This window comes from Eurypyga helias, unplaced genomic scaffold (genome assembly GCF_000690775.1).
Source record: "Eurypyga helias isolate BGI_N326 unplaced genomic scaffold, ASM69077v1 scaffold33572, whole genome shotgun sequence".
NCBI classification, from domain to species: domain Eukaryota; kingdom Metazoa; phylum Chordata; class Aves; order Eurypygiformes; family Eurypygidae; genus Eurypyga; species Eurypyga helias.
Genome location: NW_010234635.1, coordinates 81,327 through 108,505, shown reverse-complemented (window position 1 = coordinate 108,505; position 27,179 = coordinate 81,327). Strand labels below are relative to the sequence as shown.

General features: G+C 45.6%; 1 protein-coding gene across 1 annotated transcript in view; it reads left to right on the top strand.

Annotated features, from left to right (window-relative positions):
- Positions 1–423: 423 nt before the first annotated feature.
- Positions 424–27,179, top strand: part of PAPPA (pregnancy-associated plasma protein A, pappalysin 1) — a gene marked incomplete at its 5' end in the record, with an annotated part of 102,810 nt that continues 76,054 nt past the window's right edge. Inside the window, 3 exons of the mRNA XM_010146511.1 lie at positions 424–931; positions 17,723–17,851; positions 19,448–19,539. Of these exons, the coding sequence (XP_010144813.1) occupies positions 424–931; positions 17,723–17,851; positions 19,448–19,539 (729 nt within the window). The remainder of the gene's footprint in view (positions 932–17,722; positions 17,852–19,447; positions 19,540–27,179) is intronic.

Below are 27,179 nucleotides of genomic sequence, written 5' to 3'. Positions count from 1 at the left end.
GACATCCAGGGATGGGGCATCCACAACATCTCTGGGCAACCTGTTCCAGTGCCTCCCCACCCTCTCTGTGAAGAATTTCTTCCTGTTATCTAATCTAACCCTCCCTGATTTCAATTTATCCCCATTCCCCCTTGTCCTATCACTACAGGCTCTTGTAAAAAGTCCTCTCCCAGCACCCTTGTAGCTCCCTTCAGATATTGGAAAGCTGCAATGAGGTCTCCTCGGAGCCTCCTCTTCTCCAGGCTGAACAAGCCCAGTTCTCCCAGCCTTTCGTCATAGGAGAGGTTCTCCAGCCCTCTGAGCATCTTCGTGGCCTCCTCTGGACTCGCTCCAAGTGGTCAATATCCTTCTGATATTGATAATGATAAACCATGTTCTCTAACCTCTTTTGTGCCCTGTCTTTGTTCTCGTCTTTCTTTCCAGGGCACCCTGATGTTGAACAGCCTTGTAAGTCCAGTGTCAGAACATGGAGTCCCAACTCAGCAGTCAACCAACACACGGTGCCCCCAGCCTGTCCTGAGCCTCAGGGCTGCTACCTGCAGCTGGAGTTCCGTTATCCCCTGACTCCAGAGTCCCTCACAGTCTGGATGACATTTGTGTCCCCTGACTGGGACTCCAGCGGGGCGGTGAATGACATCAAGTTGCTCACCATCAGCGGGAAGAACATTTCTCTCGGCCCGCAGAATGTCTTCTGCGACATCCCGTTGACCATAAAGCTGGATGCTGGACAAGTGGGTGAGGAGGTGTACGGGATCCAGATCTACACTCTGGATGAGCACCTGGAAATCGATGCTGCCATGCTGAGCTCTGTCCCTCACAGCACGCTGTGCGCGGGCTGCAAACCCATCCAGTACAAAGTGGTTCGGGACCCTCCTTTCCAGTCTGGATCTCCAGTTGTCATCTCAAACCTCAGCAGGAGATTTGTCGACACGTAAGTACTGCTTTCCAGGAGCTAAATAGACGTGTTTGGGGAAAAGCAATAACCTGTTCTTCTCATCCTGTTAGTGTCCAGCATCACCATTAATTGATAGGGGATTGAACCAGGTAGACGTACCAGGTATCCAAGAGAGGATGTTCTCATCGTTTCTCTCTGGAACCAGGAGCATCACACTCAGGTGAAACTGCCTGGGATTTCTCGAGTAGGTTTTGAGAAATTTCCTGACTAGTTGTGCAGAGACATGAAATTCAGGCTTTCCTTAACCAGAAAGGATATTGCAAACTACTTGAGCAATGATAAGTTAAATGTTCAAGATAACCTGAGTGAGAACCTCTGGAGTAACACGTTCATAATTTCCTAACAAATCTTTTGAAAGTAATGCTCTGATGGACAAGACAGAATGGCTTTCGGTGCTGGAGCACCAATTTACTGCTAAAGAAAGAAGGCAACAAAATACTCTTGCCTGCTCAGGTATATAAATGTATTTCAGCCACTTTCAATTTTTGCTTTCATGTGTCACTAAAACAAATTGTGTTGTGGAGCTGTGTTGTTCTAACATAACACACGTGCCAAATGCGCTGGTTTGTTGTAGGCCCTGAGTTTCTTCCCAGATGCAGTTATGCTCATCTAGTCAAGGAACGTATGATTGTTGAGGAAAGTCCAACTTCAAAATATTTAACAATTTCAAGGAGATCCATGATCTACCCGTAGGCATTCTACAGCAGCAAGAAAAACATCTTTTGCATAACATGCTCCCCTGGAAATGATTCACTCATCTGTGGGAACATCATGAAGCTCTTTTGAAAAATGAACACCAGATAAAAGGAAACCTGCTAAGAAAACTGCACTCTAATTTAGAAAAGATGATCTAATTAGTACAGCTAATATCAAGGAAGCATAGATCATTACGGTCTTCTAAAGCATATTTAAATATAATAAAAGTGATTAATTAACAATTCAGGAATCATGAGCTGCCATCCCTTTCATGGCCCAATTATACAGCTCAGAAGATGCAAATTGTCCCTACAGATTTAAAAATTCAAGGTAACTAACAATAGCAAATATAAAAACAAAACCCCGGACATGACTGAGGTTACTCATGTGCTGAAAGTTAAGCATGTGCTTAAGTGCTTTCTTGGGTTGTAGCCTTGTTCCAACAATTGCTGGCACTTAACATAAGATGAATATTGGCATATTGGAAACATGGAAAATGGTGAATTTTCCCATGGTTTTGCTGTGAAAGCATCTTTGCCTGAAACCTGGCCCACTCTTCTTGGAAAATGGGACTGCTTTGGTTTGAAATATTTGCATACCTTAGCACAAGTTCCCACAGAAACAGGTCCAGTTTTGAGTTCATAACAAAATGTAAAAAAAAAAAGCCCAAACGTAACTTGTATTCTGAGCCCTATTTCCCTGTCTTTTATTATGGTTTTGTGGGTCAGTTCTAGCTTGTAGCCATCTGAAGTGAAAGGATGCTCTAATAGTTAAATCAGTAGCCAGGGATTAGTGACAGTTTTCCTGTGCATCACTGAATGAACCGCATGGGGTAACATGCCGTACCTGTCTGTATGTCTCACCTGGTCACACAGCCAGCTAAAAATCAGAGTTATTCTTTCTGGGCTTTACTGGGGATCAGGAGACAGAACTGGGTGCTCCTGGAGGCTGATGCAGCCAACCTAACCAAACCTTCTCATCTAGCTGCCCTCACATTGTCTCTGGCTTTCCAGGGACTACAGGGAAAATCCTGCCAGTGAGCTGTGAGAAGACACTTGGAAAGCTAAAATCAAGTTTTCAGTCACGGAGTGAGGAGTCGAAGATGCAGATTCTTAAGCCCTCGTAGTTGGTTTTCATTCAGGACTTTGGCATGTGTTTGAAATCTTGAAAAGTGGGGTGATTTTTTTATCTGCATATGTGCACAGCACTGATCCATATCCTCTGGGGATGGAGGCCCATGCGGATTCTTAGGCTGATGCTGTCTGTCCAGGCTGGTGCTGGGCCATCCCTTGAGATGCAGTGAAGTCACTGAAATGCTGCATGGGGTGGTGGTTATGAGGTAGAGGCAAACCCAAGATGAATTTCCCGTTATAACCTTGTGCAAAGAGTAGCCACAGTCATACTCTGTAAGCAGGACGGAAGGGAAGATGCTTCAGGGAAGTCAGGGAGAGAGAAGTTGAGCTATACTCCTACATGTATCCGTATGTGTAGAGGTGAATACAGTCTCTCTCAACCCATTCACTCTGACTGTCTTGTTCTGTACAGCTGGAATTCAGCATATCTGTGCAACCAGACTTCTCAGCCCCTTTATCTCTCTGTAAGCCAGTTCCACCCCCAGCCCCCCTTATGCTTTTTCATGTTTTCCATATTAAATAAAACGACCCCCCCCAAGTTCTATGGAAGGTTAGTTTGAAGGCAGACTCATATATTTACTCTTGCCTCCTCTGACCTTGATCTTCACTTTCTCTTTTTCTCCCAAGGAAAATATTTGCTTGCACTGTTATCTGTGAGCAAGATCCTTTCCCCAGGTGTGGTGATGCTGAAAGAAAAATTAATTTATCCTACCTTCTTCCTGTCAAAGAGAGGGAACTTCTCTTTAAGCTGAGAGGAGAGACAGCCTTAAATGGATAGCCCTTGCCTAGTCAGCACTGGGTGCTCCACAGAGGAGAGTAAATAACTAGAACTGTGGAAATCTTTCATTAAGAAATGCAAAATAATGCCAGACCTTCTGTTCTCAAGCTGAATTTTAATCTCCGCTCTTGGTTCAAGCGGAGGCTAACAGTAATTTCTAAGGGACAGGACCTTATCCTTGGACCTTACAGAAACCAGGCAAGATACACTCAATTCCACTGAGTCTGATCAGCCAGAATTGCTGGTAACTGTGATACAAAATGAGAGTCAGAGCCTAGGAAGAGAGCAGAAAGCTAAATAAATCAGTGGGGGAAAAAAGAGGTCAGGCCAGGTGCAGCACAGAACTGCTGAGTCTTCACACCGCGGCAAGTGATAAGGAAGGAGCCTCATCTGCAAGTCTCAAAGTCTCAGCTCACAGTTTAATCCAAAGTTCAGGTTGTGCTCATACGTAGAGGGTTTCAGTATGGCTGTTCTCTAGAAATAATGTGCAGGATAGTCACAATGGCGAGCGGAGTAATTGCTTTGCCCTCACTTTGCCCTTACTGGAGCACTTTCGTGCTCACATCATTGCAGTTGGAAGGCAATCGTTGGTCTTGCATTCGCTTGTTGCAACCACTGATTTTTTAAGAGCTCAGTGAGAAGCGAGTGCCCGCAACGAAGATGCTCTCCTGAGGATGTCACAGGTAGAGTTAGGTGTCAGTCCCCCCCAGGACAGTCTGGGGTGAGCAGCCTCTGCTCCCCGCTGCACTCTCAGTAACCAAATCTGTGAGCAGTGAGCAGCCAGGTGTGCTGGTGAGATCTACGCCCTCCCCTCTGGCAGGCCAGGCCGAGAGACACCAAGGTTAGTTTTGGAATGTTGTCAGAATAGCTGGAAAGTTTCTAAGAATTGGAAATTTTCCCAACTTTTCTGCCACAGGCTTTGTAGGAAACCTCAAAATATACTGGATGGCGATGGATTGGGTCGTCTTTGTGGTGTTAACCTGTAGGCTTTTGTCAAGACAAAGGCATTGACTGAAATAACCTTAGAAAGAATCCCAGCATGAAGCCCTGGTATGAGTTTTGGTTTTGCAGAGCTGAGCATCACTGAGAAGCAAGTATGCTGTCCTGTGATATATTCAGCTGAGCCATTCCTACACTGACTAAAGCTTTAGTACCTAAGTGACACCTAGAGATACTCTATTCATACTTGAAAAAGAAATGAAAAAGAGAGACTGAGAAAGAAACTTGGATTTTCTCGTATAGGAAATAGGCTTTTCTTCTCAGTTTTAGCTTTTTGTCACTTATGTTCTATTGCTAAACCTTTTCTCTTGCTCAGTAATTGTTGGAGGGGACTAGTCATCATCTGTGTGCAGTTGTTTAATTAAGTATTTTTGAATATTTTGTTAGAATCAGGAGTTCTGTTCAGTGTTAAATTTGTAAACTCCATCATTTACTGTGTTTTAACTTTGCATTTAAGATGGTGGAGTGCAAGTCTCACCTGGGCTTCTCAGTGTGATTGCAGAATGACTGAGAAATGACCATCACCAAATGCAGTTGGAGGGTTGCTGTGGCATGGCTCACGGTCCTTAGCGTTTCATGTACTTTAGCACTGTTCTTTACCCAAAACAATTGTTTGTTGCAAAATTTGCATTATTGATGCGTTTGCCATTTGTTACTGGTGTCCAATCAGAAGGACACATGGTAAGGGACTGGTCAGAAACCCCAGATGATGAGTAGCTGAAGGAGATGGAAAACAGTCTGAAGGCTCCTACAAATACAAACGAGCAGAGAGGCTGGAGAATCAGCAGTGGCTATTCATAATGAGCAATAACTCATTACAGCCAATTACTGGTGTGCCTTTTAGCTGCTGAAGGTTGTGTTTACATGACACAGACCCAGCTGAACAGAGGACTGGAGAAACATGAATATCACAAAGATGATATATAAATCTAAGTCCCTGCTGAATGCAACCCTAAAATTTCATGGCAACATCTGTCCTTATTATGGCATTCCTTCCTTCATCTTCAAGATCTATTTCTCTATTTTCTGAAGGTCTACCAGCCAGAGGAATGTATGATCTAAAGCAGCTGAAATGAATTGCCAGATTCATCTGTCATGAAGATAATTAACACCATATTTCCACCCAAACAAGATACAGATCGCTGGGTGAATGTTCTCCCGACACCAAAAGCTGAAGCCCATATTATCACCATCTTCTGCTCACCCCTCCTCCACAGTTACCACACCAAACCTCTCTTGATATGCCAGGAAATACTGGGGAGTATCTAAGATAGGAGTGAAATGTCAGGATTTTTACATGCCCAGGTTTATCTGCAAGAGCTGCTAGGTTGTCCGTGCAATATCAGCCTGCTGCACATCTGGATTCCCAATAGGTTTTAGAAATATATTTGGTATTCCAGATGTTCATATGCATGAATTCTTACCCAGCTACCCTGGAAATGCCTTGCCCTGGTTCATGCAAGGACCTTTTTTTTTTTTTTGTGGATGTATCCCACTGATGGTTCATCCCCTCTCACTTTCAATGAAGAGCTTCCAGCTTATTCTGAATTTCTTGATCCTCCATGCATAATATTGTCTTATACCAACATATGCACCATTTTGAGACATCCAATCCTGTAAATTAGTCCTTTCTACATTATAACTCTACCCTTCTGCATTGACTGAGCCTATGTACAAATTCTTTGTTGTCTACAGATACTTGGAATTTTGGGGTTCGGATCTTTATTTGCAGGAAATGCTTGTTAGTTAACCTCACAGTGATAACTGGAAGACAAATTTCCATCTTCATTCAAATTTCTCTTTCAATCCAACCTCTTACGGCTAATCAAAGTAAGTGCAAAATAGTGTCACCTCTTGCCGAGTCCCTCATGCCTGCTCTCTTGCCTGGCAGTACCAGAGACCTGCCATTATTAAAAACGTTTGTTCTCTAGTCTGCATCTAGAAGGTGTCTTTCCCATAATTACACAATTCTCTGTGTTACTCCTCTCTGGTACTAGAGATCCCTGTCTGTATCCATATGAAAGTTTACAGCTCATCTTCAGTAAAAACACTTTCACCAAGGAACAGGAAGAGATTTACTCTTATTCACGCTTTCTTGCTCATTCCTAAGAAGCAAACACCCCCCTGTCCCACCAGGTTTCTCATACCCCTGTAATTTCCAGTTTTGGTTACAGTACTAGCCCTGCTAGTTCCTGACTAGTTCTTCATCTGGAGTCCTTGTGTTAAGGAGAAGATGTTTCTGTTGCTCCTCGCTGACCCTGGTTTCCCAGCTGGGTTAGCAGCTGTGCCGTCACTGTCCGAAAGCCTCCACGTGTCCGTGAAGAGCCTTGAGTGTATCAGAGCTGCCTGTGGTCAGTTTTGGCAAAGCAGTGAGGGTTGATCCTCAGCTGGTGTAGGACAGAGTAGCAGCCCTGGAGCTCAGTGGGGATGCGGATGATTGGCTAGCAAGTGTCGTCCGTCTTCACACCTCTCTGAGACCCTCTTTAGCCTTGACTGCATTGCCAGCTCCTTCCTTGTGCAGCCAGCACTGATTGCCCTCCTGCTTCATGAACCCGGAAATTTCCCAGGATGAAAGAATAGAAAACTGTGGGATATCGTTTTCCCTTCCAACAGTGGGAAACTGGTCATAGGTTCAACTGACCCCAACAGAGGCAAAGTGCTGGCAGGAGAGTCCCTACCCAGCAGCATCCTCCTCTCCAGCATCCCCCCAGGGAAATTCTTTCCTTTCCCAAGTATTGTGGCCTCACCTCTGACTTGCATGGCAGCAGGGAGCTGGGAGTAGGCAGGGAGGCTGCAGGGATGCCTGATTCCGCTCCCTGTGCCAGATAGGAACATGTACCCCTGCTTTACACAGTGGGCTCGGGAAGCCAGGAAGAGGAAGACTCCTTTTCCATCTCCTGTTCCTGCATCCTTCCCTCACGTATGTGGTGCTGCTAAATACCGAGGTAGCGGCTGTTATTATTTCTAGCTGCCAGTAGTGTGCTGGGGGTTTCACAGAAGAAACACGCCAGGTGCCTTCTCTCAAAGAGCTCACAGTGAAATGTTAGAGGCTAGCAGTGCTGCTGCTCCCAGGGCTTACACATCTCCCCTTGGCTGATGTGACTTGACAGCTGGAAGCCACATTCTGATGGTTTTCCTTCATTCTTGCTTCCTTCATTAAAGGTGCCAGGTTATCTTTGCAAAAGAATAAAACCTGCTTCCTGACCCCACACACAGAACAGATAGAGCAATTTTTTCCCTTACCACCCTCTGCCAAATTGCCTTAACCCTGCCCTGGAGAAGAGAAAGAACAATTTGCCGGTCTGTGCCCATTCAGTAGGCAGCTTTTCTGCTAAGCCTGTGCAAAGATGCCGTTTGGTGCCAGCTGTAGTGATAGATTTGTGATTCTTCGCTGTTGCGGTTTCTTATGTAACGCTGTAACTATAGCTGGCACTTGACAAAATCCGTAGCTCCTGTTCTGGCTCGGCCGCACATGATGCAAGAATAAGGTAGCAAGGGCGGGTTTATTTCTTTATGGGTTTGTGATCCTGAGACGGGGCAGCCCAGGGTTTTTCAGCCTGGCTCTATCTTTGAAGGGGAATATTGCCCTAAATGACCCTTCGCGGCTTCTCTCAAAGCAAGTACTTGGGAGCATGGGAAGAGCCAGGAAGGAGGAATTGCCCCGTTTGGGGAATGACACCCTGCTTTGGGATCAGCTCTGCTCCAGCCAGGGGCTCTCCAACACGGATTCACATCTCCAGTGTAGCACTTGGGTGATACACACAGGCTGTAGACAGATCAAACCTCTAGACTACACCTTAGTCATATACAAATGTCCCTGAAAAATTGGACATTAACTGCTGTCCTGTTATTACCAAAATAGATACTATTAGAAATTGATATATTTAATCACTCCCAGCCAGGGTGGAATTTGAACTCACGACCTAGAAGTAGTAGCAGATATTTCAGCTTTAGGGGAAAAAAGAAAATGAAGGTCAAATGGGACTTTTCCTGCTGGGCAAAATAATTTATTGCAGGTGAAACAGTCTCAGATATGTGGTAAATTAGGCTGTGCATTATCTCATGGATAATAATTTCTCTCTGATGTTTGCCTTCTTGCGTGCATCTTTATTTTGGGCTCTAAATAAGATAAGAAGCACCAGAAATCTCCCAGGAATAACAAATGCATTTTCTTTGCTTGATTGAGGAAAGAAATATTGGACAGACATGTGTTATGCAACAATTTAAAAATAACTCTCTTGTAAAACTTGGAGTGAGCCTCAAATACCGCAGAAGAAACAGAAATGTGTTACCTACCTTTTTATCAGCAGTGTCAGCCAGTACAGCTTTTTTTCAGCTACTTTTACTGAACTATTGGCCTGATCATTTCCTGGGCATTTTATTTTAATATATTTTTCTAGGAAATAAATTCCAAGTCCCTGGTAAATTTGGAACTACACTCAAAGAGGCAAGGGTTTGAAAGCAGCGCTGTGAACACTGAAATACCTGTGCTGTCCTTAATGCCTTGTTGGATACAGTGACAGGCAAGACAGAAGCCCGTTGGGTGTATCATTGCTCTGAGCACACTGTGGGCCCAAGGCACCCACCATGTGTTGCTTCATCCAGACTTGGTCTTAGTCTTTCCGGCCAGGATCTTCTTGAATGTATAGTGATGTTGGATATCTCCCTGCTGATGACCTAATTCCAGCATTTTCCTGGAGCTTTTTGTGATAGGACAGGCAAGGTGGAAATAAAGCTCATTCGTTGCAAATTGTACCTCAGTGAGGGTGTCTGGAATTGGGCACCCCAAACTATCAGCCATTCCTGAAAATACTGTCCCTGAGAGCTCAGTGCAGTAAACGAGATCATTTATTCACAGTGGTACAGATTTTTTTTTTTGAAATGTAAGACCAGTTGCAGATGTAATGACAATGGAGGAAATTAGCTCATGATGGGATTGTAGAAAGAGGCTAGTGGAAATATGTTCAGTAATGTTCAGTTATTAAACCATTAAAGATCCCACTGGAGACCAGCTAGTAGGATTTCTCATAATCTGAAGTGGCTTAAGGCGAAACGCAGAGCCCCTGAGGAGGGAAATGACAAAATGTTCCTTTGGAATAGTCACCTCATCTCCTCGCCCATCTCTGTGTGCTCTGCTGTGCGGCGTGCGTGACAGCACAGACGTCTCTCTTGCGTATGCACATGGACATACAGGTCCCTGTCTCCTCCCGAGGCGTAGTGCCTCTGGGGTGCCACAGCCCCCGTGCCCTTACCCTCCAAAGCGGAGGGATGGTGGGGGTGAAACCGGAGAAAACTGCAAACATCTGTGTTCGCTTGGGGCCCAATCTAAGCCCTACTGAAAATGCACATAATAACTTCCACTGGCTTCAGGAGCCTTTGGATCAGGCCCTGCGAGCGTTTGCTCCCATGGCTCTGTTTACCATTTTGGTGGGATTACATGGAAATGGGAGGGTATTAAATTCTGAAAATCAGGTCTTGGCTGAGGCCCGTTGAAAGGAAGTCCTAGAGGTCAGGTTTGGATTCAGAGAAGCTGAAGAACGTTATTCTGCCAAGCTGATGACCCTGAATTGGGAAGAGGCTTTTGCCCACAGGGAAAGCCAAACCTGATGAACTGGCACGGGCTGAGGGCAGCAGCCGAAATGCTCCAGCCCCGGTGATGAACAATCGACATCCAGAAGTGGAGGGGTGGTTGTTGGGGTCCCAGACCCTGTGCAGGGTGTGCATCAGGCACTTCTGCAGCATGGCCTGAACTGGTGCTGGAGCCCGTGCAGATGCTGCCGCTGGCGGCCCTGCGTGGAGAAGCTGCAGCACAGCCGGGATGTCGTTAACGGTGTGAGTAATCAGGCAGTGCTCATCGAGAGGCACGATGCAACAGGCAAAGGTTCACCAGTGACAATGATGGCCTTGAAAGCAATTAACCTGTCCTAACCTGCCTGCCGTCATGTTACTGTGTTCTCTCTGCCACACCGTACACCGGAGCACTATCCTCAGGTGATGGATACTGGCACCATTCCCTTGAAATCAATAGAGAAGTGCTGGCTTCCACCAGTTGGAAATAGGGCTTTCTGCATTTCACATCCCAGATTTTTCCTTCCTCAGTCAAAACATAACAATCTTCCCCCTGCGGCAGCCGTGTCTGAGCTTCGTGTTGAGAAGCTCTCCCGTCTCAGCTTAGGGTCTGGTCACAGCAGTGAAGAAGCAAACATAACAGATTTTCCCCCTCCTTCCCTGCTTCTAATAGCAACCAGGTGCTCCGACACTTAACCTGTGTGCTGCCATGAAATTGCCTGTCTAGTGCAAACACCCATGTGAGGCCCTGGGCCTCTAGGATTTACTTTATCCCAGGACTGTAACCCAATCTCATTTAGATCCTCCATTTATATCATCCACTTTAAAAATTTTCAATTTTGTTATTGTTTAAGCATGAAGGCAGAAAATTCTCTGTTGAGTTTTTTTCTTTTTAGGGGGGAAAAAGAAAATCTTTAAGGCCTTGGCTGCAAACTTTGTTTTTTATTGAATGTGCTACTGTATTTTAAATTGGTACCAGGGCAAATACTTGAATGATTATATATCCAAGTCTGCTGGAGTTAATCAGTTGCATATATATCTCTGTGTTGGCTACTTAGAAAACTTAGGGTTCTTGCACGATGGACAGAAGAGAGTGGTCTGTGTAAAAAACCCTAAATTTTCAAAACCAGATGTGTTTAATGTCCTAAAAAGGACCTGGGTTTCAGAGCAGAGATGCTACAGCCGTGCATGTCCTGTGCCACGGCACCTTGTGCAGCCAGGGAGCTAGCTGGTCTGAGCAACAGACGAGCAGCCGAGTTGCAGTGGTTTAAACCTGGAGTATTTTGCTCAGGTGTCTGAAGATACTTGAGATTTACACCAGCGTAAGCAAGAACAGAGCTGCACACTAATTGCATGGTTTGATTTTGTGGTGATTATGAGAGGTCGTGGTGACTTTGGTTCATAGAAGTATTTCATGGAGCAAAGGACATTTTCTGTTTCCAATAGATCAGACCCCTCAACATTTGGCTTCAATCTCAGATACGTGGGGTCTCATGGTATTGCATGAGTGGGTACGGTGGTTCTTTAGGTGTTAATAGACATATCTTCCTCGTACAGTCAGGAGCAAAAGTGGAGTTTGGGCATTTTCTTGGTGCACTGCTTTGAATGGTGAGACTCTGGGCTGCAGAGAGAAGAGACACAAAAAGTCCCCCACCCAAGTATTTAGCTGAGATTATCTGGTCAGGTCACTAGCTGCTCTGTTGCTCTTCCTCAAAAATACCCTGTTCAGCTTTAAACTGGGTTTGGGAGTAGAAATTCACCATCCAGTCCCCACTCTCCCATCCAACCTATGAACGTTCATTTAATACTTCAACTACTGCGCTTGTAAACAAACAAATCATAAGAAAAGCTGGAGGGCACAGAGGAAACCCACTGCCCCTGTTGGGACTTATCATGGGTAGAGAGAAGAGCCTCTCCGGGGCTGCTTCCTTGGCACTCCTGTCGTCTGAGTCAGTTTGGTGTCTGAGAGAGAGGAGGAGACTTGTTCTGAGGCCTTTGCACCTGCCATGTCGTTGGGCTTATCCAAACAGGGAGAGATCGGACTGCAGCTGGAAAAACAGCCCCTCGCAAGAGCTCGGGATTTTTGACGTCCTTCTTTTGTTTAAAGCATCCCGCTCCTTCTCTCTCCTGACTGCCGAGCCAGGCAGGAATTCTCTTCATTATCTTCTGCCGTGCTTCTCATGCCATTTTTATTAAAATAGGGAAAGGCAAGGTAGAGGGGGAGCGTGTGCGAGAGAGGAGATAAAAGAAGAAAATGGTCATATTTGCACAATCAATGCCATTGCAGGAAAAAGGATGGGAGTTAGGGGGTAAATCTATTTGGGTTGTCCTTCAGTGACCTCATCCCCTGGTTACTCTTTCTCAATTGCTCTTGGAGCACCTGAGGAATGGGGAGCCTGCAAACACCTTGTTGGCATTGCTGAGGGGTAAAACCCAGCTCAGTTTCATGGCCCGCTCTCTAAGTCTCAGTGAAGAGAGCAGCGTTAGCTCCGCCGAGCTAGAAACACTGAGCCCTGGTGCAGTGCCCAAGACTGGGAAGCCTTAAGCAGGTCTGAGAGGTGCTGTGCTTCTTCTCTGGTTAGTGGATATTTGGGGTGTTTCAAGACCTCTGTAAATGACGTTGGGGTTTTTCAGTGACTGTGAGCAGCATGTGGAAAACCAACTGGACAGCTCCAGCATGCAGAGGATGGGACTGGAGACGGCATAGACCTTTGACTCTTCCGTGTTTGGTTGTAGTGGACCCACCGTGAGAAGCTGATCCAAAGCATTGCAAGTGAAGATGTGGGTCACTGCTATTTGCTGCCAGCAGATTTCCTGTTCAGCTCAGCAGGTTTCCTTGTTAGGGAAGAAAAGCAAAGGCAACAGCGTTAAAGGGAAATGGGGACGTTGGTAGCAGACTCATTTGCAGCTGTGGAGAGATGTCCAGGAAACTTTGGCCTTTGGCTCAAGAGTTTGGCAGCTATTTAATGTCAAAGAAAGATGGGTCCTTCATGAGGACACTTGAGATGCAGAATTTGCCTGTTTCCCATAATACTGCATCAGACAGCTATAGTTTAATAGGGGATGCCTTGTCGTTTTGTCCTTCAATAACAGGAATGCTGTCTGCTTGCTTTGCTTTCTGGCCATTTATGTCTTCATAGGGCAGAAGCTGGCATCAGCCTTAAGGATATTTTCAATTTTGTCGTAAACAAGTTTTGCTGTATAAAAACTCTCCCTGCTGTTTTTTGTAGCAGAAAAACATATATGCCGTTGTAGCAGGGAGAGAGGCATGGGATGTTTGCTTTCCCTCGGTGTTGTCACTGCACCTCGAGTGTGTGCTGTGTCCTCAGATGCTGAACCCTTACATCGGGCACCAAGCAGAGGTGGTTGGGGCAGTGCCTTGCAGATCTGCTGGCACCCGAGGGTATGTGTGTTGCTTCTGTAAATTCAATGATCCTTTAAACTCACCGTGGTCTGAGTAGAAAACTACTTCCCAGAGGTATCGTTTTTCCCGTAAGTTTTGCAGGAACACCCAAACTGAAAGCAGAGGTCCCTTGCCTGGGGGACACAGCAAGATTAACTCAACTGGCCGGCCTTCCCAGTAAAAACAGGAAAAGAATTAGAGGGGTTTATATTTCTGACCCGGGATCCGTCACTCGCCACAGCAGACAGGAAAGTTGCCCTCCTGGTATTTCACACGGCACGTCCTAATTCCTCCTCTAAGCAGAGGGCTTGAGTCATTGCTTTTTAATCAGACTGCCTCCCCACGGGCGGAAGCTGCAGCGATCAATGCGGCTTACTCGGTTCTCGAAAAGGTCATTAAAAGACCATAGATATAAATTTAAAAGAGTGTTTGTTCACATCCTTAATGTTAAAGATGTTCTTCTGCCTCACTTCCTTAAGTAGCATCGTACGAAGCCGGCGCGTGTTGGGCCTGCCTGACAGCAGAGTGGAAAGAGCACGGCATCGCTGTTAGTCTGCCCTCAGCTCCGAGGGAAGGTGGGAGAGAAAATAAATGGTCAAAAATCACACTTTTGTCACCACTTGGAGCAGAGCTTGTTTTGCTGACAACTCCAGATACACTCTGTAATATCGACCTTGGTGCCCCATAACTATATAGGACAGAATAAATTCTTTTTTGGTTTTCCCTTTTCCCCCCTTCGTTCCTGCATTCCTTCCTCCCTCCCTCGCTGTGGTACTGGATTACTGCCCAAAGTATTGCACGTATCATCCCTTTAGCAGCTATATTTTTCCGAAATGTGGGTACTGTGAAGGAATGCAAAAACTCTCCGTTGCTGCCGGTATGATATATTTAACAGTTCAGGAGGATGTAAGTGTCTCAGGTTCCAGTTGTTGAGACGTGAAATGCCACATCCAGCTCCGTCAGGTTTTTGCCATTAGTTGCATCAGGCCCGGGTGAACTGAAAGCATGATGGCTTGCGTTCGTGTTTCTAGGGGTGGCTTTCTGGTGCTCCAGTCCAGGCGCATTGACTGTGTGAAGGTGGTACCCCTGGAGCACATGTGCCCCCAGTTCTGACCTCTGGGCACGGCTGGTTTGTCAGTGCTGCTCCTGGGGGTGACAGCCCGGTGCTGCTGTCCCCAGCTGGGAAAGGTTGGGAGGCTCCAGGTTGCTCTCTGCTGGGCTGTCTGAAAGGGGAAGGATGGGGAGGATTGGTCCCATGGCTGCAGTGTGGGGCTGGAGAGGTGGCTCCCAGTCCTGATGCTGCCTGTATGACAGTGCCTGTATGTCTCTAGGCATTTGTCTTTCTCTGTTTTTTTAACCTAAGACAAGGTTATTGTGTTCATAGCTCATGGGGTATGCTGAGCATAGATTAATGGCTCATTTATACCCAAACTGTGTAGAAGTAAGGGAAGCCAGGCTGCACAAATACCTGAATGTATGTGTAAGGACTCAAGTATTTTGCTCACCTTCTTTTTTGGAGAAGAAATGGTCTTTTTTTTTTTCCTGTCCTTAAACTGTAAAGTTATTTTCCTGTCAGGACATACCACTTCTCCAAGAGCTTTCCATCTTTGAGCATCATCCCCTCGCCAGTGTGTAGCAGGTGACAGGATTAGACCAAAGCCCACTGTCGCAAAGCCAGCAATCGCTCTTCTCCAACGCCCACAGGGTCTTCTCCCCATATGAAGTTTTGCGTTCACAGCCCATACAGTTAAATGTGCCAGAGTTCTCCCCACCTGATAACTTTCATTTTCAGTTTTCTGTCTTCTTCACCCACATAAACATCCATCTCCGATCACCTAATAATTCATAAACACCATATTCTCTCCCATGCTGTATTTAGTACTATGTCTTCTTCCATTATGTTCTGCCAACTTCCCGCCCTGTACATAAACAAACGTGAACTTTTCCTGTTTTCCATTTGCTTACAAGCACACACAAGCAACACAAACACTCCCACGTACTAAAACACGCAGAGGCACACTTTCTGCCATTAGCCGAATGCCTGCCCATCACCTTCGGGTATCAGCGGAAACCACAGGCAAAATCAGAGCCTGAAAACCACTATTTTGCACCCGCGTGTGTGATCTCAGTGCATCAGAAAGCAGCATGGCTTTATTTATTTTGTAGCTGTTATAGCTGCCTGAACTGTTCATTTGTTAACAGTCTTTTCTAAGAATTGAACCTTTTTTGTGGTTAGCAGATCCCCAGTGACAGAATCCACATTTCTGCAAGTATACTTGTTAATCTTAAATATTCTATGAATGGTTTTGAAGAAAGAACTTGAGAAATAACTGCTCTTTAATAATCAAAGCTTGCCTCTGCTTTGATTTCATCAGTATATATCAGAAACTTCCTGTCTTAATAAGTGGATTTACCCGAGAGTAAAAATCAAGAGGAAACCCTCAGTATGTGTTTGGCCACTTAAGTTATTTCCTACTTTTTTTTTTTTTTCCCCCCAAAAAATGGTGGTTTTAAACAGGTCCTAAAGGCAGAAGTATGAAATTTTTCACTTTGATTGAATAAACACTCATACTGATATCTGGGTAGATGTCTCCCCAGTCTGTAGCTGAATTAAGATAAGAGTTTGTGCTACCTGAATCCTCTAATTTAGCTTAGAGGAGCGACAGATTATTGCCAACAGGAATCAGGTGAAGAAGCAATGAGAAAGCCAGTTGTGTTGTGTTCTTGTTCCATTGAGTTTCACTCCCCATTTCGAGTGTGCCAACAAAGAATCAAATCCCTGTGCTGTTAGCGTGCAATTTCTCCCGTGGCAGTTATTTTGCAGACATAGTATCCATGAGAAACAGCTTTGTTGTAAAATACAGTGTGTGATACTGGAGTTTAAGTCATGCTGGTTAATTTAATGAATGTTGTAAGCAGATACTTATTTCATGAAGTTGAAGATTTCCGTAACTACAGACCATTGATACCTACTTCAATGGCATTGTTGCTCAGTGTAGTAGATACATCTCTTCGTAGTACCCAGTTCATTAATACATGCTTTTTGACCAAGTTCCCGTGACAAAAAGTCATGTATATTACTGTCAGTAATTGGGGCAATATGAGCGTAGTAAGTAGAGGACTGGCGTGGGTTAGGAAAGAGCTGGGTTGCATTATGGGCTCTGCAATTAGCCTGATTGATGACTTTGAGCAAATCATTTTGCCTTTGCCACTCCGTGGCTTTACAAATTGGCACAATGAGGATAATGGTAATGAGTTTCTTTGTGGAACGTTTTGAGTTCTGATAATGTAATAGACATTGTAAAAGAGCTAAACATTTATATTAGGCTTATATTATTTCTGTGCTGCATATTAAAAAATATTCCTCATTTATAGATGCACAGGATTTAGGTAATTATGGGGTTTGCATTAATATGTAACAGTTTGCTAATTCTGTGTGTATTTCCATGCTAATACCGTGCTCTGGTGCTGTGGTGTGGATCCTGTTTTCTGCACTCTCCTGGAAAGGAAGAAACCTTCCTTTTAACTTACTGTTTTAATACCCATATGCAAAGTGGATAACTTATTTACCTATCACTGAAACATCCCCAATCCAGTTCTGTCTTGAATCAATAGGCAAATTCCCCTTTGGCTCCGGCTGCAGTTGGATTGAGCTCAGGGCTGTTGGGGAGGTAATCAGTGTTTGCAGGGTATTTTAAGTTTCTTAAATGAACCGTGCCACAGATTTGCAGGTAAGGCTGCCCCTGCCTTGGGGCGGGGGAGGAGGTGTGCTCAGAGGCTAAGCACAGCGAAGCGCAGGGCTGGCACCCCCTGCACGCGGTGAGGATTGATGGACAGTGGCAGTGTCGCTGCGATGCCATCTCTGTGGTGGGCATAGGTGTCGGCAGCCACACGCCCGAGCGCGTGGTTTTCATCAGCAAATAGTTAAGCTGTCACATAGTCAAAATCTGCACCTATCCCAGAGCTGTGCATGAATCAGGCATGGACATAGGTAGCAGTGATTTTGGTCACACAAAAAAGACACCCAACCAAAAATTAGTCCCATTAAAACAAGGAAGGATTATTCTGAGGACCTGCTTGTCCTAAAACTTGCTTTCTGGGCAGCCAAAGCTTGTTTGAGTACCTCCTTCTCTGACCTTTGCTACAGCTTTTGTTGTACCAATCACTTAATATTTCCTCTTGTCTTGCAGGGAACTGAGCGATAGGACCACATACACATACCAGGTCGTAGTTGTTTCCGGGACGGAGGAGAGCGAACCTTCCCCCACGCTTGTGTATGTCTCCGGAAGTGGATACTGTGGAGACGGGATTATCCAAATGTAAGTCTGGAGTGAGCAAACAGATAAATCAGGGCACACGTACTCAGCCAGCATCTGAGACTAGAAAGGAATTGATGACCTCTGATGTCTCCTTAGTTTAGGCCGGCTCTCATCTGTAGATAATGACTCATGTGCTTGATGATTACCAGGATGATGACATTTAATTGGAACTTAGGCCCTGCTATCCTGGCACCAGTAGATACAGACAGAGATACAGATAATGGAGTCCAGACAGCAGGATCGATAGGAAAGTACGCTATATGCTGTTTGTTTGTGTATCCATATCTTTATGCATGTGCATGATATTTCCCTTCTGGAGCTGAAGTAAGTGATGGAAAAATTCAGTCTTTGATGCTGTCTTTATACATTAAGTCCTCTGTGTGTCAACTGGTGGACAAGGTGAAACCCCTGTTACCTGGTGGGGCAGGTTCCTGGTGCAACCTCTTGTTTGACCAACCGCTGGAGCTGGGATGCATTTGGAGGTGATAGATTTGGCCTCTGAGGGAGAGTGCTGGGAATTGCATGTTCTCAATCAGCTCCTTGCTCTCACTGGCTGCCAATCCTCAGACCACTGAAAATGTAAAACAATCAGTCACAACTATGTTAGGGTTTATTCTTTTAGCGTTGGCGCTTAATGCCACCTGCTTCAAAGCTTCCTGGCATTAGAAAATTTAATTATTTAAACAATGGAAGTAACAACAAGCAAGTGCTTAATCCAGCCAGTATTATTTGCTTGAAATAATGCTGATCAGCAATCACATAGTACAACTCTGTCAGATGATATACCTGCAAAAGTATTTGCAGGATGAAGCCCAACAGTCAGGGAAATCAAAGAGAACAATCAAACGACATACAAATCCAGGGCAGTCTTGGAGAGAGAGGTGGAGAAAGACAGATTAATTTTGCTTTCCATAACTTTTCTCCTACTGTTATGTTTGCACATTCCTCAAACATCACTTGTGGCTTTGCAGCAAGCGTCGAACAATAGCTGAGCTGCTTCAGGAGCGAGCAGGAACCAGACTGTGTCACAGCTTGGTTGGTTGTGGCCTCGCTTGCAGCTGTGGCAGCCCCTTTCTCAGCTGGTTCTCACTCTCCTCCCCACACGCTGCTGCAACCCTGCAGGCTGGTGCAAGGCAGGACCCTGGCCCCGACACCTCCTGCTCCCCATCAACTGCGCTGCTTGGAGTGTTGTCACCTGGAATAGCCCAGCACCAGGCTTTATGCCTTGTTATTCCCATGCTGGGGTCACAGTCTGGCCCTTCCAAATTTAATACAAAGAGTTTCAGAGATTCCTGTTCTCTTTTTCCCCACCTGCTGAGTTGCAGCCACAGCATCTCTGAAGGAAGTTGCTCATATCCTCATCAGAGAACAGCAAGTGGTATCCACATGTGCAGGAGAGAAGTTGCCAGGCAAGCTTGTGAACCAGGAATGATGAAAGTCAGAGCTGGAGGAGAAAGGGAGAGGTATTTTAAGGGTCTACACACAAAGCTGCTGTACTACATTTCTGGGCTTTAGGGTTCCGCAGAGGGGTTGCAGAGGTTGTCGGGATGATGCCATTTGTCAGCTGACTCCTTTTTGCATGCGTATGCCCTACAGAGACTTGGGGGAAGAATGTGATGATATGAACAAGATCAACGGCGATGGCTGCTCCCTGTTCTGCCTGCAGGAGTTATCCTTTAACTGCGTCGGTAAGTCTGGCTCAGAGCCCTTCCGCTCATGGTGGGCAACAACTCTACACAGGGTGTGGGGAAAAAAATCAGCAGTATTTTCAGATTTCCAGCTGAAGAGTTGTCATGGAAGAGAGAGGAAAAAGTGGAATTTGTAGGTTTGAAAGGCGAACATATCTTCCCAGCTTCTGGTCGTTTTGATGGGAAATTGGTTCTGCTGGCTTTGAAACGGCCTAGGACTTAAGGCTAAGTCAGCCATTGTGGGCCTGATCCAAAGCCCATTGAAGTCAGTGGGTGGTTTTCCACTGGCTTCAATAGGCTTTAGATCTGGCTACGTGAGAAGACATGAACTGATTTTTTCTGGTAAACAGGAGGAGGAGTGAAAGGGGAAGGGACTGAGACCAGAAGCAAGTCCAGCTGAGGTCACACCTCCATTGAGTTGCAAATCAATATCTGAGGATCAAAGGTCTAGCTAATCCCCTTTTTCAGAGGTGAAAACTACTTAATCAGATTTCATTTGAAAGCCTGGTTTGCTCTGATTAGCAAAACCTGTAAGCACAATGGCCGGAAGATGCTGAAGCTATCGGGATAGCAGGGCTGCAGTTGTGAGCTTTACATATTTATTAAACTCTCTAGGAATGCTGGGGGCAGAGAAGGGAAATGGACACCAATTTACACTGCACCTTCTGTGGGGTAGCCCTGCCCTGTGGGATTGTTTTTCCCAACCAGGGCTCAGTGAGTTCTGGGGAAGGATGAAACACGCGGAGCTTCTGAAACCAAAGTTAATGTTTATAAAGGGTCGGCTTTTTCTCAGGATAATTTATGAGATTCCTTATCTAGACTGACCAAACAAATACTCTGTCCCATCTAGTGATTCCATGCCTTCAGCTCAGGGCGTCTATCTAAGCAGATAATACAGTGTTGGCAAGACTGAAATTTGCTCTTTTTTGGCAATCTAACAATCATCTCTTGTGCCTGGAACAACGTATAAAGGACCTCACAGGCACCATGTTTCCCTTGGGTGGTAAGCTGGGGACTGCTTGTCTTGTCATAGCGGCTACATTTTTACTTCAGCATCCCACGCCGTGAGACGTGAGGCCCAATTTGGTGATGTACTTATTTACATATTTACATATGTAAATAGCTCTATTGAAATCTAAGTGTATTTATGGTCGAGGCTAATTGTGACTATTGGTGGTCTTGAAGTTAACGTTTGTATTTTAAGTAACTTGCTGCATCAGAGCCTTAAGCACTGAAAGATATTAGTCATAATATTTTGAAAGTGAGATAAACACTTATGCAAATGTTTTGGGTTCTCCAGAAGTCTGGCACAGTGTAGGGCTGGTTCCAGGGAGGGTTTGGGGTTGCATCTATATCCCCCTGCTCAGCAGCAGCTCTGAGTTCCTTGGTCCAGGTCTATACCTGGAGCTCATCCCAGCATTTCGTTGGGGCGTGACCCAGGTCCTCCCCTGTGTACATTGGTTCTCAAGGAAACTGGGTTGTGTGGGCTGAGCAGGAGCTGCATCGTACCCTAAGTAAATCCCCGGAAAGGAGTAAGAGCGGTGTGTCCCAAGCCTCGGACCACACAGCGATGCCCTGCCTGGTGGGTGCAGGAGCCTGCTTTATGCCTCTGTACACCTTCATCTCCAGGACCTGCAACAGGGCTGGTTAAGAGTGTGGGAAAAAACCTGTCTGACAGCAATACGATTAGAAAATGAAGCAACTACAACACGCACAGTTTTTTCTGCACTATTAGAGAGGAAGTGATCTTTCAGATTTGCTTGTGTTGAAAAGGAAAGGGGAATTCCAGAGGTAAAAAGTTGTTTGTTTATCATGGGCTTTGGAAGGTTGTGTTTTTGCACGGGTCCTGGATTACAAAAGTGAATAGAATCAACTTGTTTGTGAAATACATAATATGGGGGCTCACTTAGCTGAATCAATGGAAAAGCATGTGGACCCAGACCTCACCAATGTTTCAGTTGTGTGTCTGTACCATTGTGGTGGTGAGACTGCTGTGGTGGTGGTGGCCTCCCTGCGCACGCAGCGTCTGCGAGGGCGGACCGGCTGCTGTTGTTTTCAAGCAATCCCTGCCTTCATCATGTCCCTAGGGAAGGTTCAGAGAAGGTAATACCCGTGAAACAGGTCCTGTGGGCTTTTATGGGTGCTGGACCACCATGAATTAGGACATCAAAAGGTAGAGAGAAACTGCTGGCTAATCTTTCAGACAAATGAACAGGGCGGATTTGTGTTCTGTTTTAACATAGCAAGTATTAAAATCTCACCAGAAAACATAAAGATGTTGGGGAAGCGAGTGGCTGTACATATTACATAATGAATGATAATTAAAAAGAGCAGAAATTCAGCATTCTCTACAATCTAATTATATCAAACCGGATCCTCTGCCTTTGGCAAAACAAAAGTCATCTTTGAGACTGGTGGGGTGTTTTCCTGGAAAATACAGAATGCTTGGGTCTCTGTTTGAGGAGCACAGAAAAATAAGTGTAATTTATTTCCATGTTTACAAGGCTAACACATGTTATAATCCTGTAGGACAACAAGTAATTATTTCAGCCAGTGTTATTTTTGCAGTGATGTTCTTGCTGTATTATGTAGCTCTTTAGAGCCCCGGGAATCACTCCCCTTCACCAAAGAATTCAGTGAGCCTCAAACACATGTTCAGAGGCTTTGCTGAATTGGGGGCCTCAGGGTTTGATCTTGCAAATGCTTCCTTCCAGGCATGTTTCTGAACAAGGCATTCTTTAGACTTCAGCAAATCTAACCACAACAGTCAATGCAATGCTTGTCACAAATTGTCTGCAGGATCGGGTCCCACATGGCTGAAAATAATCACTAAACATTTTGTTTGCAGAGGCAGGGCTGACGGGGCGTCATCGGCGGGGGGTGTGGTTCCGTAGCAGGAGCCTGGATAGCAAGGCCCAAACTGGCTTCTTCCTTCCAAAGCAGTCACCTGGCTCCATAGAAGAGAAATATAACAGAGCCCGTAAACACCATCACGTTTAGATTTAGAGGCACAAAACGCAGAATAATTTAGGCTCGGAGGAGTCTCTGGAGGTCTCTGGTCCAAGGAGGGCCAACTTCAAAGTTAGATCCAGCTTCAAAGGTGGAGCGTGTTGCTGAGGGTCATGCCCAGCTGCGTTCCGGATACCTCCACGGATGAAGGCAGCCTGTTTGCAGGTGTCCCCCTACCCCTCTTGCTGCCTTTGCCTTTTAGGATCATGAGGTTTATGGGTTTTTTGATTGGTCCAACTTTCCTTTCAATGAATGACACAAGGCTCTCAGGACACTTTGCAGTAGTGCCTGTAATAAAATTAGACCTTTTTTTTTCCCTTGGTTTTGTTTTCCCTCCTCCTTTCCTCTCTAATCAGATAACAGTGGATCAATCTGCTCTGCCATGGGAGGAGGGGCACGGGGGAAGGAAGGAGGGAGGCAGGGAAGAAAACTGTGTGGTCTTACTGTCAGGCTGTCCTGGCCTTCTCTGGACACAAAGCCGAGTAACAGAAAACAGATAAGATTAATAGCGTTTTCTTCCTGCAACATGCTGAAGAGCGACAGTGAGATTAATTAATTAATTAATGGAAGCATCTGGCAGTACTCCTTTTTAAAGTTCTGCAGTACACTCACTCTTCCTCATCCTGAAATTTATCATCTCTACTTCTTTTTGCCCTTTGCGTAGAGGATTTTGCATATATTATCTCCTCCGCACAGACTTTGGTCCCACGGGGAAAGTTTCACTTTGCCTTTTGATTTGTAGAACCCGAGCGAACCAAACCCGTGTCCGCTGTGACTGATGCACCCCTCTCCTACTTGTTGGCTGCTTTTCTTTTCACCTCGCTCTTGGTTACTCCCGGGATAACCGATTTTTGCGATTACTGAGGATCTCAGCCAAGTTCAAGCTGATGCGTCCTGTGTAAAACAGTCCCCAGTCATAAGAGTTATGATTTGCAGTTGTGGGAACCCAGAGCTTTTTAGCACTGGATCCATTCCCACTGGACCACTGAGAAATGGGTGTCTAACAAGCACCTTGTCCTTGGTGCGCGCTCTCCCACGCGCCAACATGCACCTAGATATATGTGCGGACGTTGAAAAAGAGCGCTGCTGTAATTTGCATTCCTTTTGTTGAGTGTGATGTGCATTATGCATTGATTTAGCTCGCCAGTGCTGAAGAAAGAGAAGGATATAATAAAAAAGATGCAGAGATCAATAAAAAAGAAGGGAGGGGGGAGAGAAAGTAATATGAAAAGAGATGAGTAAAGGCTGATAGACACATTGAAACACAGCTGGGAAGTCGCTTCAGAACTTCTATCTGCCCTTAAGTTTTCCTGGTAATTTATGGGGTTTTCAGTCGCATCTTATTGGTGTTATTATTGCTACACTTTATCTCCCTTGCTTATAAGGGACTCTTTGCTAAAGCCTTTCTACAGCAAAACAGGGCAGCGCTTCCGCCGACTTCCACATGCGAGCGGTCCCGCTGAAGGAGGTGAATGTTTCCGCTCAGACACACATCTCTCTGGTTGGTTGGATCTGGGCCTCAGGGATGTACAATACAAAGAAAAGGCACAGAGCAGAGGAAAAGAGAAAATAAACGTATCTAGCTCTTGAATTTACCACCAATTTCTGGCATGCTTGAAGCGTTAGTCGCCAGTGGTTGTTCAGGGAGAAGTATGATTTTAATTTGACAATGATTCTTGAACACCTTTTCTTTCACTCCTGCTTGGCCTCAAGTGATTTCTTTGCTACGTTGCAAATCTGGATCTGCCCTTCTTTTCCTCAGAGGCCTCTCCCTCCAGCTGTGAGCCTTACCTTTGTGGGAGCTCTATCCTCTACCTCTCCCATTATCCATAAATTAAGCATAGCACTTTCCCCTAATCTTATTGTTTGGCGGGCTGCATTGCATTCAGGGAAATGATTAATATTCATGAGCTTGCTATCTCTGTTTGGTGCATAATCCTCTAGGGAAATTGCAGTGTTAAATGAGTGACACAAACCTAATTTTATATGTCTTTTCTTCCCTTTCTTTCTTTTTCCTTTTTTTCCCTTTCTGACAGAGAGGTAATGTGCTTAAAATAAATTGATGGATGACCATCCATATTCATTGTGGGCATGCTTTGAGAGTGCGCCTCGCTCCCATCCTCTCCCCCTCCCTGCCTCATACCCCTGCACAGGAACACAGCTTTGACTGCCGAAACCGCGGCCCCACGCAGCAACTAATGGTGATTTTGCCTTCTTTCACGAACATTAAATAGGCCTTGGCTGACCCTGCCAAGGGCTTTCAGGAGAACAACAGCATGGGAGAAACTGAGCCACCTTGCACGAGAAACTCAGCATCTCACAGGGCACCAATAATACTAAAGCATTGACCAAGGAGCTTGGGAATGAGTACTGCTGTCAGTAAAGAAACTGAGGGTCTGTGGCAGAATTTCATAGCAAATAGCAATGAATTTACTGACCGGGGCTATTCAGATGATGTTTGTGTGAATCCTTCAGCTTAAGGCAAATACTTTGAAGCTGACTGTTTCCTGCAGCTCATGGGAGTGTGGCTACATGTTCTAAAATGCCTAAGCACTCATTTGGCAAGTTAGTAATCAAAATATCGTCATAAAGTCTCTTAAAGTGATTTTCAGACTGTCATCATTAATAGTGCAATCTTAGCAGGGCCAGCTGAGCCACAGAGCAGGGAGAGCAGGCGTCTCGGGCAGCAAAACACAAAGGACAGATGCCTTTTTGTGGGGGAGAATGTGGGCTGGAGTGGTATTTGCCTGCATTTTTCCCTAGGCCAGTGACTCCAGCCCAGCTCAATACAGCTTTGGGTTTTAGGACACGGCTACAAGGAGAACTCAACAGAAGAATTACTCCTTTGCTTGTTGCATCCCTCCCACATTACTCTCTGTGGATCAGAGAGGCTTCCAGGGCTGGTCACACTCCCTCTATAGAGTACCCTCTGTGACTCAACAGCAACGTGCTCTTCTTAGAGGATGATGCTGAGCACAAGACCTTCCTTTGCAGTAGCATCCAACCATATGCACAAACAAACAGTTTGATTTCCTTGGGGAGTGGCACCACTGGCTTTTTTCTCTTGGGCTCCTTCACAGCCTCCCAAGCAAGTGGGCCAGGTGTCGTGAAGGACCACGCTGGCCAGCTGTCTCGTGGTCGTTGCAGTTGCTGTCTTATGTGAGAGAAGCCTCAAGACTTTGTCGAACAGTCTTCAAGTTTATCTAATAAACTCTTCTTCACAGAGAGGGTGGGGAGGCACTGGGACAGGTTGCCCAGAGATGTTGTGGATGCCCCATCCCTGGAAGTATCCAAGGCCAGGCTGGATGTGGCTTGGAGCAACCTGGTCTAGTGGAAGGTGTCCCTGCCCATGGCAGGGGGGTTGGAACTAGATGATCTTTAAGGTCCCTTCCAACCCAAACCATTCTATGATTCTATGATTCTAATAAATCTGTGTAAGTCTGAGGAAATAATCGAAACATTCTCAGCACCTCTTTTATGATTTATCCAACCACCCAGTGAGAGAAACAGGATGAGGTGGGAAGAGGACGCGTGTTGTAGTACTTTTGTAACGTGGCTGGTTGCCCGGGGTTGGGGGAAGGCCACATTGGCTCCTGTTGGCTAGCCGCAGAGCAGATAAGGTCTTACTACCACTGCCAGCGATGGAAAATATCCTTTCGCTTAAGTGACAAAGGCTCGTGTTCTTGGAGGTGAAATATTAAATTTCAGTGCCGGGCTCTGTGAGGGAGTTGTAATTGTATCTGTCTGCAGCATGCAGATCAGTTGCATAATTATTGTGCTCCAACCGCTATATCATACCGATGAGCCGACTCACGCCAGACAAAGGACAAGCCCAGGAATGTATTTCCACGAAGCAGCTGAATTGCCAGGGAGCCGCGCTCCGCAAATGCATTATGCCCGCCTGCTCGGTTCAGGAGATGCTCAGACACGATTGTCATATCGTATGGAAAAAAGCCTCCTGCGAGGCCCCTGGATGTTCCGCAGTGGATTGCAACACCCTCGTTGCCTTCATTTCCGAGGTGTCTGCTTTATGTCATTGAAGGAAAATGTCACAACTTATTGATATGCAACTTTATTCGGAAAGGTCTGCCCAAGCTCTGTCTAATGGTTTTCCTCTTTTCAAATCAGAATATCCAGGAAGGAAAATAACTCTCAAATATTTTACTGTAGCAGGAAATATCTCTGTCTCTGGCTTCTTCAATATTAAAGAAGAGATTAGCAGATATCCTGGAAGCAGGCCATGTTATTCACTCTCTTCCCACTGAAGCCAAAGGTGAAGCTCCCATAGAAATAAATGGAGCAGGTTCTGCGATCGCTCAGCCGCTGGGTTCATGTGATCTGCAGTGGAATTATTTCTCCTTTTGTGATAGAAACCACTGGATACGTTTCTCCTCCTCTGTGAACGTAAACACCAGTGCTGGAGATGCCGATGAAGTGATGTGGTGGTAAAATCGTGCTTCTGCAGAAGTTGCTGACTTCAGTGGGCCTGTGCTTTGGCCCTCGCTGCCTCCGAAAAGGCCTGCATGCCTCTGGACAGACCTTTCGGGGGTTAAAATGCGAAGCTCGCTCTATTCCAAGAATTTGTTACTCTGAGACAATGCTTCTGCATTTTTGTGTGCTCCCCCCCCACC